The sequence below is a fragment of the Gekko japonicus genome, unplaced genomic scaffold (assembly GCF_001447785.1).
Source record: "Gekko japonicus isolate JY-2015 unplaced genomic scaffold, Gekko_japonicus_V1.1 scaffold2306, whole genome shotgun sequence".
Classification (NCBI taxonomy): domain Eukaryota; kingdom Metazoa; phylum Chordata; class Lepidosauria; order Squamata; family Gekkonidae; genus Gekko; species Gekko japonicus.
Window position 1 is genome coordinate 16,863 of NW_015176520.1, and position 9,672 is coordinate 26,534.

Genomic DNA, 9,672 nt, shown 5'->3' on the forward strand with positions numbered 1-9,672 from the left:
CACACACACACTGTTCTTGAGGCTGGGGACCCCCCTGAGTGCAGCATAGTAAGCGGCTCAGGGGCTGCAGCCAGAAGGGGGATCAGCAGAAATTCAGCACCGCTGCCTCACCCAACTACAGCTTTATAGGATCTGACCCCAAATTTTAATGAAGAAGATGAGTCGGGTTTTATACCCTACTTTTCTCGGCCTTCTGGAGTCTCAAAGTGGCTTATAATCACCTTCCCTTCCTCTCCCCACAACAGGCACCTTGTGAGTTCTGAGAGACCTGTGACTGGCCCAAGGTCACCCAGCAGGCTTCCTCTGGAGCAGTGGGGAATCAAACCAAATTAGAATCCTCCGCTCTTAACCACCATATCACACTGGATCTAATGGCACTTGCAATTCGTCGTGTTTGTGATTCAAATGCAGCCCATTGATTTCACCCTTCTCTTTTGACAGGAAAACCTCTTTTAAATTATGTTGGACCAAAGACAGATACCTTCGGAGGTGAAAAGATGCCTGAGCTCTCGCAAGTAGACCTTCCCAGTAAAGGTCCAGTGTCGCTGAGTCCTCCAGACCACGCAGAAGTCGGCCAGGTTTTATCATCTCCTCCAGTCCATCCAGCCGTCTTGTTATCTCCTCCTCTACAAAAGAACAGCCAGACATCACTGCCTTTTCAGGATGGTAAGACGGCTGCTTGAACGGTGTGACGATTCCTGGCTGTCAGTAAACCTTCATGAGTCTGGCTCTCTGGACAAATACATACATTCTCTAAAAAAATATTTATTTAGGGCCACTGTAATGCCACTTGCATGCTGCATCTAGGCCTAAAGTCAGTTTGATGGTTGTAACTGGATGATTGTGGCCCTGCCCCTTCCCCATTTTGAAGCGCCGTGCAGTTCTTTTGGCCTCATCGGCCAGGGTACTTCTGCCTTAGTTAACCAGCAAACATCTGTGCGGTCTTGTTTTCCTCTCACCCGGTTGTGTGAGTTTATTTGTTTGTTTTGGCACTGTGTCACTTTAAGCCAGCTTTAAGGCACAGCAGCACTTAACCAGAGAGCTCTGCTGTGCTTGACATGAGTTGCCTTTCCTCACTGACAATGGTCCAAATCCATCCTCTGAGGAAAAGGGAAGGCCCATCAAAACTGCAGTAGGAATTACAAATTACGAACTCTGTTCAGAAAGGACTTTACATGGATAAAAGCTTTGTCGTCATCTGGTGGGCAACCCCGTGTGCACCGGTCTGTTTTGCTCAGTATCCAGGGCTGTTCTCAGCCCAAATAACTGAGGCGTGTTCCTGAGGCGCTTATTCCTCCTGATCCACACAGCCACCAGGTGAGTCTGAGGTGAGGTTCTTGGTAGTGTTGCATGGCTCAGCTTGCTCCCAATCTGGCAAAGTACAACCCTCATCTCTTCCCCTGTACCCCCTTTTGTGTGCTGGCAGACCAGCAGTTTCACAGGTAGACATTGTGTTGTCTGTCCTCTGACATCAGGGTGTTTGGTAATGGTTGCTTAGCTGTGGTGAGGGGCTAAAGTATTGTTTCAAATGTCAGCAGTTTTTGCGTTTCGTGGCACTCTGGAGAACGGCAGAATCTACCAGTCAATGTATCCTCAGAGCAATCTGTGGTCTTGGTGAAGTACTGAGCACAGCTCTGCAGATCCGAAGAGCCTGTTCCCATGGAGTTTGGAGTGTGTCCCCCTTTTTTTAGGAAAAAAAAATACGAGGAAGTAGCAACCCTAAAAGGATCTGTTCTCCCCTTTCAAAAGCTTGTAAAGCACACAATTTTGGCTTGATGATAGGTGCAATTATTTTGTGTTGAGTATATGCTCAGGTATTATAATCCCACCTCCTCTTTTCCAGAACCCTTTTCCCTCCTGCACTTAGGGCCAACCAGACAACACACTGAATATTGTATGATTAGAGCTCCCAGTGTATTAAAGTGTAAAGTTTTTAGGCTTGATTCAGAGTGATACAAACAAAAATTTATAAGGAGGTACACAGTAAGAGATCCAAAACAAAACGAGAACACTGTGTACAAAAACAAACAAAATAAAGAAATATTAAAAATGTACTGAAGACTCAGGGTGCTTATTACAAATTACATGGTGAAAAACTCTGATTACTCAAACCAACGTCTGTAACCTGTTACAAACACCAATTTTCAGAAATAACAATTCACAAATGATACATAAAATACATAATGGCTCAACGGTAGCGCTTAGTTTCTGCTTGGAAACACAATCCTTTAAATATAGTCTGAATAGTAGCTCTTCAATTAGTTGTGTTCCTCCTGGATACGCTCAGCAGTAGAAGTAGATTTATGATGTGGGAGTCGCTGGAACCCGTGCCTAGATGGAATCGCATCTAATCCGAGTTTCCCACCATATAATTTGTAATAAGCCAACTGAGTCTTCAGTCATTTTTTCATATTTCTTTATTTTGTCTGTTTTTGTACACAGTGTTTTCATTTCATTTTGATTCAGAGTGGAGCAGCAGTGAGGGCTGCGGGTGGGTTAAGGCTCCCCATCACCGGTTTTCTGAACTGAAACGGCCCAGGGTGGAGGTGGGGGGGCTGCTGCTTGGAGAAAGGCACAGATGAAGGAGGAGGCGGAGGAGGAGATTTATACCCTGCCTTTCACTAACCGAAGGCGTCTCAGAGCAGCTTGCAATTTCCTTTCCCTTCTCCTCCACACAACAGACACCCCGTGAGGTAGGAGAGGCTGAGAAAGCTCTCTTGAGATACCTGATCGCAGGAGACCAGCGTCTTGTCAAGTTTCACCTCTGCGTAGCCTAGTTAAAGAACCCCAGTATATGATTCAGGGTGACCAGATCAAGATGCTTCCTGACTCTCTTTGTCTTCCCCACAGACTCCAGTGGGAGGGAGTCAGACCAAGAAGAAAGATCTTCTGTCTCGAGCAAACCACTGACGGCGTGGGAGGACAGTGCCCTCTTCCCCCAGAGAGGCAGAGCTCCCTTCGCAGCTGGAGCCCCGCAGAACTCCCTGCAGACGGACAGCCACCCTGCCCAAGGTGCCTTCTCTGTAGCGGCAAGACCAGGCCTGGGTGGCTTTGCAGAGAGACTGAATTTGGGCCCACCCACGGCGTGCGCACGGGATGATGACCTGCAGGGGCAGATAGCCCAGCTCACGTTCCAGAACTCCGTGATCCGAGCTCAGCTGAACCAATCCCGGCCATCTCATCCAGAGATGGGAGACTGTTCAAAGCAACCAGGCACAGCACAGAATGCCTCGGGCAAGGAAGGGCAGGTAAGGGTGCACGTGGCTGTGGAAAATAGCCCCCCCCTCCCCGTTTGATATTTAAGGAAGGGTAATACAACCCCCTCCTTCAAAGCTAAAACATGTGCCAGACTGACCAATTTGTTTGCATTCTTAGCACACAACAGGTTAATTTTGAAGCATTGTTTAAATTTATTGCATAATTGTGCTGTTAGACTACTGTGGTATTAGGCAACAAATTGCCCATCCCCCTTATTGTAAGATCCCCGTTTGATATTTAAGGAAAGGTAATACAACCCCCTCCTTCAAAGCTAAAACTTTGTGTGCCAGACTAACCAATTTGTTTGCATTCTTAGCACACAACAGGTTAATTTTGAAGCATTGTTTAAATTTATTGCATAATTGTGCTGTTAGACTACTGTGGTATTAGGCAACAAATTGCCCATCCCCCTTATTGTAAGAATACATTCACTGGCCGCCGCTGCCCCCTTTTCCTCTTACTCTGTATTCCCCTACCCCAGGCTTTCTCCAGATCGCTATTTCTGCTACAGAGAATCGGGCTGCCCTCTTCACACTGGGCTTGTGCAAACAGTGGCTGCTATTTTTATTTGTGGAAGGCCATTCCATAGGAGAGGCTTGCTTTACCGAATGAAGTTCTCTGAACTTGCTCTTACTTTACTGAATCTTTTAAAAAGAACCTCCTAATTTTGAAAGCAGACAGTGAATTTCCAGCAGACCCATGCGAGAAATTCCCCCAGGCATATTAGTGAATTTTTGACTGAATGTAAGCTGGCTAAGGAAGGAATGTTTTGAATTTGTTCAAAAAAGTTGTAGCAAACTTTCTGCAGATTTGTCTCAAGTTTCGCTAAATTACATTGCTCTTCAACTAGATCCTCTATGGCAGAGTTCTGACTGATTGGGCACGTTTATCTAGTTTTGTAAGGAATAAGTAAATGGGGAGGGGGCTAGTGAGGGGTCGGGGGGGTATCTCGTTTCCCATACTATTTCTGCTTTCCCTCCCCCTGGCTTCCTCATAAGCTCTCCCTTTCCCCCTGCTTCCTTCTCTCTAATCTGCCAACCTACCTTCAGCAGCCTGGTTTTCTAGTATCTTTTAGAACTAGTGGTCGGTGCCTCTCAGCTTCATATCGTCTGTAGAATTTAATGACTATTCTGACAGCTCTTTGCCCATGTCACTAATCAGTGTATCAAGTAAACTAGGATTGACTGCTCTCCAACTTGCGGGGACTACGCTTTAGCAAAATCCTTCTTCTCCTCCCCCTTTACCCAGCGCCTGATTCCATCGTGTAGTCTGTTAATTTAATACCCGCTCTGGCGATAGTACCTTGTTAACAACCAACAGTACAGCACACCGCAAGAAATAGCAAAAAACAACAGAAAACAACTGTGAGTTGAATTACCCGCAAAATTATATATCCAAAAGGAGACTTCAACAAGGTGAAAGAATGAATCTATACATATAATCCATCATAGGAAAATACAAAAGCCCACAGGATCCATGAAAGGAAAATACAAAGTCCAGAGTAGGTATCCAACACTTTTCGTAGGTAGTATTCAGTGTTTCAGACTTCTGGTCCTTCCTCGGGAACAAAGGATTATGGGCAAGGTCTCCTAAGCTTTAGTGAGCACCTCTCAAGGCTGCTTCTATGTAACAGGACCAAACATGCCTCCTAGAAAAAGTGTTGGATACCTACTCTGGACTTTGTGTTGTCCTTTCACGGATCCTGTGGGCTTCTGTATTTTCCTATGTATAGTTATATGTATAGATTCATTCTTGGTTACATGTGCATTTCACTTTGTTGAAGTCTCCTTTTGGATATATATTTTTGCGGGTAATTCAGCTCACAGTTGTTTTCTGTTGTTTTTTGCGATAGTACCTTGTTACCATATTGAATGTTTCGTACCCTGTCTCAGAATCCACAAGATATCGTTTAGCGCAGCCCTCCATCTGCCGACTGCAGCAAAGAAACGTGTTCGGGCCGACCGATTTAAAACTTCTCTTCGATCCTATTCATGAATGCTCGTTTAGGAAACCAGCCAAGCCACGAGCAGCTTGAAAGAGCCACCCAAGAGCCTGGACTGCTGCAGCTGATCAATCAGCAGAAACTGGCCACGTTGGTCTCTGTCTCTCCGCCCATTTCACCGATTCCATTGCCCGCTGTAAACCTGGGCGGTAAGTACAGAAAACTGAAAGCAGCACAGATCAAGCGTCTTATACGCAAGGGAGGGATTTTGTGGTTCACTTGTTGCTGGGCTTCCACCTGGCAGGTTTCCCCCTAGTTTCCCAGCCTCAGCCCCATAGAAGCCCCATAGAAGTGGCCAGCCCTCCTCCCCTGAGCTGCCAGGGCTTTTGCAATATTTTTTTAAATCAGCACAAGAATATTTTTATGTCACGGTACTGATAGGTGTAGCAGACAATGCTCCCTCTAAGCCGTGGAGCCTTGTGAGCCAAAAGTCTAGTTTGTGAGGTACTGGCATGAAAGTTGTGAGCGAGCGATTTGGCTCCGGCATCAATTAGTTTGCTCTGGAGCCCTTCTTCCTGAGCTAAGACAAAAATGTGTGCGCCGGAGGCTAAAATAACTGTGAGCTAGCTCACACTAACTCAGCTTAGAGGGAACACTGGTAGCAGAGTCTTGAAAGCCAGCATGGTGTAGTGGTTAAGAGCGGTGGACTCTAATCCGGAGAACCGGGTTTGATTCCTCACTCCATTTAACCTTGGGTCAGTCGCAGTCCTCTCAGAGCTCTCTCAGCCTTACCTACCTCACAGGGTGTCTGTTGTGGGGAGAGAAAGGGAAGGTGATTCTTTGTGACTTCTCCAGGTAGTGGGCGGGGTATAAAAACCTCCTCCTCCTTCCCAGCTTTCATTCAGGGGGAAAAAGTAAGTTGCTAGCTCTTTCCCTTGTGGAGATATAAAGGTAAAGATATACCTTCACAAGGGAAGGGGCTTGAGGCTTTTTAAAAAACCTGAAAGCTGAGAACTCAAGAGAACATGCTACATCTGATGTTACAACGGCACATTGATATAACAATACCCTAGCGCAGATTTCCAAAAAAATTTAAATTCCATGGTGGAGGTGGGGAAGAAATGGCTGCTACGGGGGACAGGGTCAGGGGGAATGGCTGCCACATGGGCCAGAAAATTCCAAATTTACCCACCCACATAGCAGCCACCCAGGCTTGTCCAAGATCTTTCCCAACACTTTGCAGCAAAGCAGGTTTGAGAAAGACGGAAGAAAAGCCAGGGAAGCCCACAGTGTTACAGGAATGCACCGTGATGTTGTGGAGAAGACAGAAAAAAGAAACACTTCACAGGAGCATCAGAATTGGGAACGGATAACCGTGTGGAGGAAGGCCCCCTCAATATGACCAATTGGCAGTGGCAACCAGTGTTCCCTCTAAGCTGAGTTAGTGTGAGCCAGCTCACAGTTTTTTAGCCTCCAGCTCACACATTTTTTGTCTTCGCTCAGGGAGGATGGCTCCGGAGCAAACTAATTTATGCAGGAGCCAAATCGCTCGCTCACAACTTTAATGCCGGCAGCTCACAAAAGTAGAATCTTTGCTCACAAGACTCCTCAGCTTAGAGGGAACATTGGTGGCAACATAAGGGCTTGTTTTGTGAACCCTGGCTGTCTTCGCTCAGTAGCCTTCTAACTTGTAAAAATTCCAGTATGGTACTCCATTTTAAAAACATTGATAGCTGTTTGCAACACCTTCTCATCACCACTACACCTAAATGTCTTCTACTAATTCAGTAATAATTATTATTATCGTATGGCATTGTGTGTAGTATAGCCAGGAAATTCTGTAATTATCTGGCAGCCTAAAGTTCTAGCTCTTTTAGCATTATGTACCACTAGGTGGTGAGCTAGACTTGTTTTTTGGGCTGAGAGGTCTGAAAGAGCTGTGACTGACCCAAGGTCACCCAGCTGGTTTCATGTAATTCAGTAGCCAGTGACTAACACTCGGTTTCTTTGTTTTGCTTGTTTTTAAGAAAGTGGAAGGAGGAAAATTGAGGTGTCTATTCCGGTGGCAGAAACTCTGGACAGTTCCAAAGAAGATATTCCTTCCCCTGCCAGTGGGACCAGCGCAAGAAGGTAAAGGTCCAGTGCTTAGGATGAGAAATGTCTTTACAGGCAAGGCAAAATGGCACAGGCAACTTAAAATACGCTAACATGTGAAACGTTCTGTTTATAGCCTTCATTTAGATTTTTGAAGTTGAGAATGATCACAGCTTTAGGCTGTCGAGACAGAAGGGGGCTGGCCCAAGATGGCAGGAAAGTTTTGTGGTTTTGTTTTTTTCCCCATTTGAGAGTCCTCTGTAAGTCCTGTCTGTCTTATAGAGTCCCCTGCCTGTTTTCCTCCTAGCAACATGAGCAGCCTACTAATTCTGCCATAAATACAGCAGAAACCTAAATGTAAACACAGTTTTATTGAAGCAGGCTGAAGGTCCATGGAAGTGTTTGCAGACCTTTTAATTAGATGATGGCAGCAAAGGTGAAGAGTCAGAGACAGGGCTTTGTCTGAGGTGGCCCCTTTCCTATGGAATGCCCTTCTTTCCCCCCCCACCCCCCCCCGCCCACAAGGCTTTCCTGGTGCCTGCCTTAGTCTCCTTCAGGCACCAGGTCAAAATGTTTATTTTTTCCGGGTTTTTAACTAACAGGTTCCCTCTCTTTTAGCTGTTTTGTAGTCTGCTGTTTTATGAATATACTTTTAGGTTGCTCAGTGTTTGTTTTTGTGCTGCTTTTATACCTTTGCTTGTTTGGTTTGTTGTCAGCTGCCACAAGCTGGTTTTTGGAGAGGCGGCATACAGATTTTCTAAGTAAAGGGGAAAACACAGAGAAGTGCAATATCTGGACGTCTTGCTGTGTTCTTGGCTCTCCAGGCAACTAGCGTAAAGATTTACCATTGTTGTGTAGCTGAAAAGGGAAGGGAAAAGAGTACAGAAACGGAGCTCTCCCGGCAGCTTTTTTCCCCCAGCCAAGAGGGGGAGAGTGTTTGAGGGAAGGAAACATGCTGTGGAGCTGTAGGCTTTTCCTACACACTGGGAGAATATTGTCACTGGTGCATGTCCCTTTGTATGTGAAGAACCCAGAGGCCGCATCACTCTTGTCCTCTGCCGGGGTGATGCCATCTCATGCAAAGACACAGTGCATGCTCTGTTAGCCCAATACTGTTTGCTCCAATTGGTGGTGGCTCTCCCAAGTAGCGATCTTTCCCAGGCCTCCCTCCTGTTCTCCTGTGCAGTAGCATGGACGGAACTTAGGGTCATCAGCCCGCAAAGCAAGAGCCCTTTTGCTGCACCGCGGGTCCTTTTAGTTCCTGTAACTGAATAAGGGCTGACTGTGCTGATGGTTAACTGTGTTGCTCTCGTTTATCTGGGCCTGCAGTTCTGAGGCGGGCTGGCTGTGTCTTTGGGTAAGGTCACGAGCATCCTGACCCGCCTTTCTCTCCTCCAGCTGCTGAACATAGAATGATAGAGTTGGGAGGGGTTATAACAGGCCATCTAGTCCAACCCCCTGGTCAGTGCGGGATCAGCCTAGAGCATCCCTGACAAGTGTTTGTCCAGCCGCTGCTTCAAGACTGCCAGGGAGGGGGAGCTCACCCACCTCCCCAGGCAGCTGATTCCACTGTGGCGCAACTCTCACTCTAAAAATGTTTTTCCTAATATCCAGCCAGGACCTTTTCAGCTGTAATTTAAACCCATTCTTGCGGGTCCCGTCCTCTGCTGCCCACAGGATCAGCTTCCTGCCCTCCTCTAAGTGGCAGCTCTTCAGATGCTTAAAGAGAGCAATCGTGTCTCCCCTCAACCTCCTCTTCTCCAGACTGAACATTCCCAAGCCCCTCAGCCTTTCCTCATAGGGCTTAGTCTCCAGGCCCCCGATCGTCCTCGTTGCTCTCCTCTGCACCTGGCTCCATTCTGTCCACATCCTTTTTTGAAGTGAGGCCTCCAAGACTGCACACTATACTCTCGGTACAGCCTGACCAAGGCGGTGTATAGCAGGACTATGACATCTCGTGATTTGGATGTTACAGCTCTCTTGATACAAAGAGATTTTGTTGATACAGAAAAGGGGATCTTGCAAGGAAAAATTCTTCCTTTCTTTCCTTCGTAACCTGTGTGCCTATAGATCTTCAAGTGCATCAAGCCAGACGAGTCTGCAACACAGTGCTACACTGGGAAACGCACCGTTGATACCCGACAATCACAAGGTTAAGGTAAGTCTCCTCCTCCTCCTCCTGCACCGGATGTTTCCTCATCTGGTTGCACAGCAGAATGAGAAGAGTGAGACTGACGTCGCTCTGAAGTCCTGGTGCCGTGTCGTTTATGTTTTTTGCAGCATGTTCCTTATAGTCCCTTTTTGCCTGTCTGATCACCGATTTGCATTTTGTTTGCCCAGTCCTGTGCTCCCTTTCATGTACCTCACTCGAACTAGCC

General features: G+C 46.7%; 1 protein-coding gene across 1 annotated transcript in view; it reads left to right on the forward strand.

Moving 5' to 3' along the window:
• Nucleotides 1-7,334, forward strand: part of SPICE1 (spindle and centriole associated protein 1) — a gene marked incomplete at its 5' end in the record, with an annotated part of 24,033 nt that extends 16,699 nt beyond the window's left edge. The window contains 5 exon segments of the mRNA XM_015427388.1: nucleotides 442-666; nucleotides 2,851-3,248; nucleotides 5,266-5,315; nucleotides 5,318-5,409; nucleotides 7,228-7,334. Of these exon segments, the coding sequence (XP_015282874.1) occupies nucleotides 442-666; nucleotides 2,851-3,248; nucleotides 5,266-5,315; nucleotides 5,318-5,409; nucleotides 7,228-7,334 (872 nt within the window).
• Nucleotides 7,335-9,672: the final 2,338 nt, after the last annotated feature.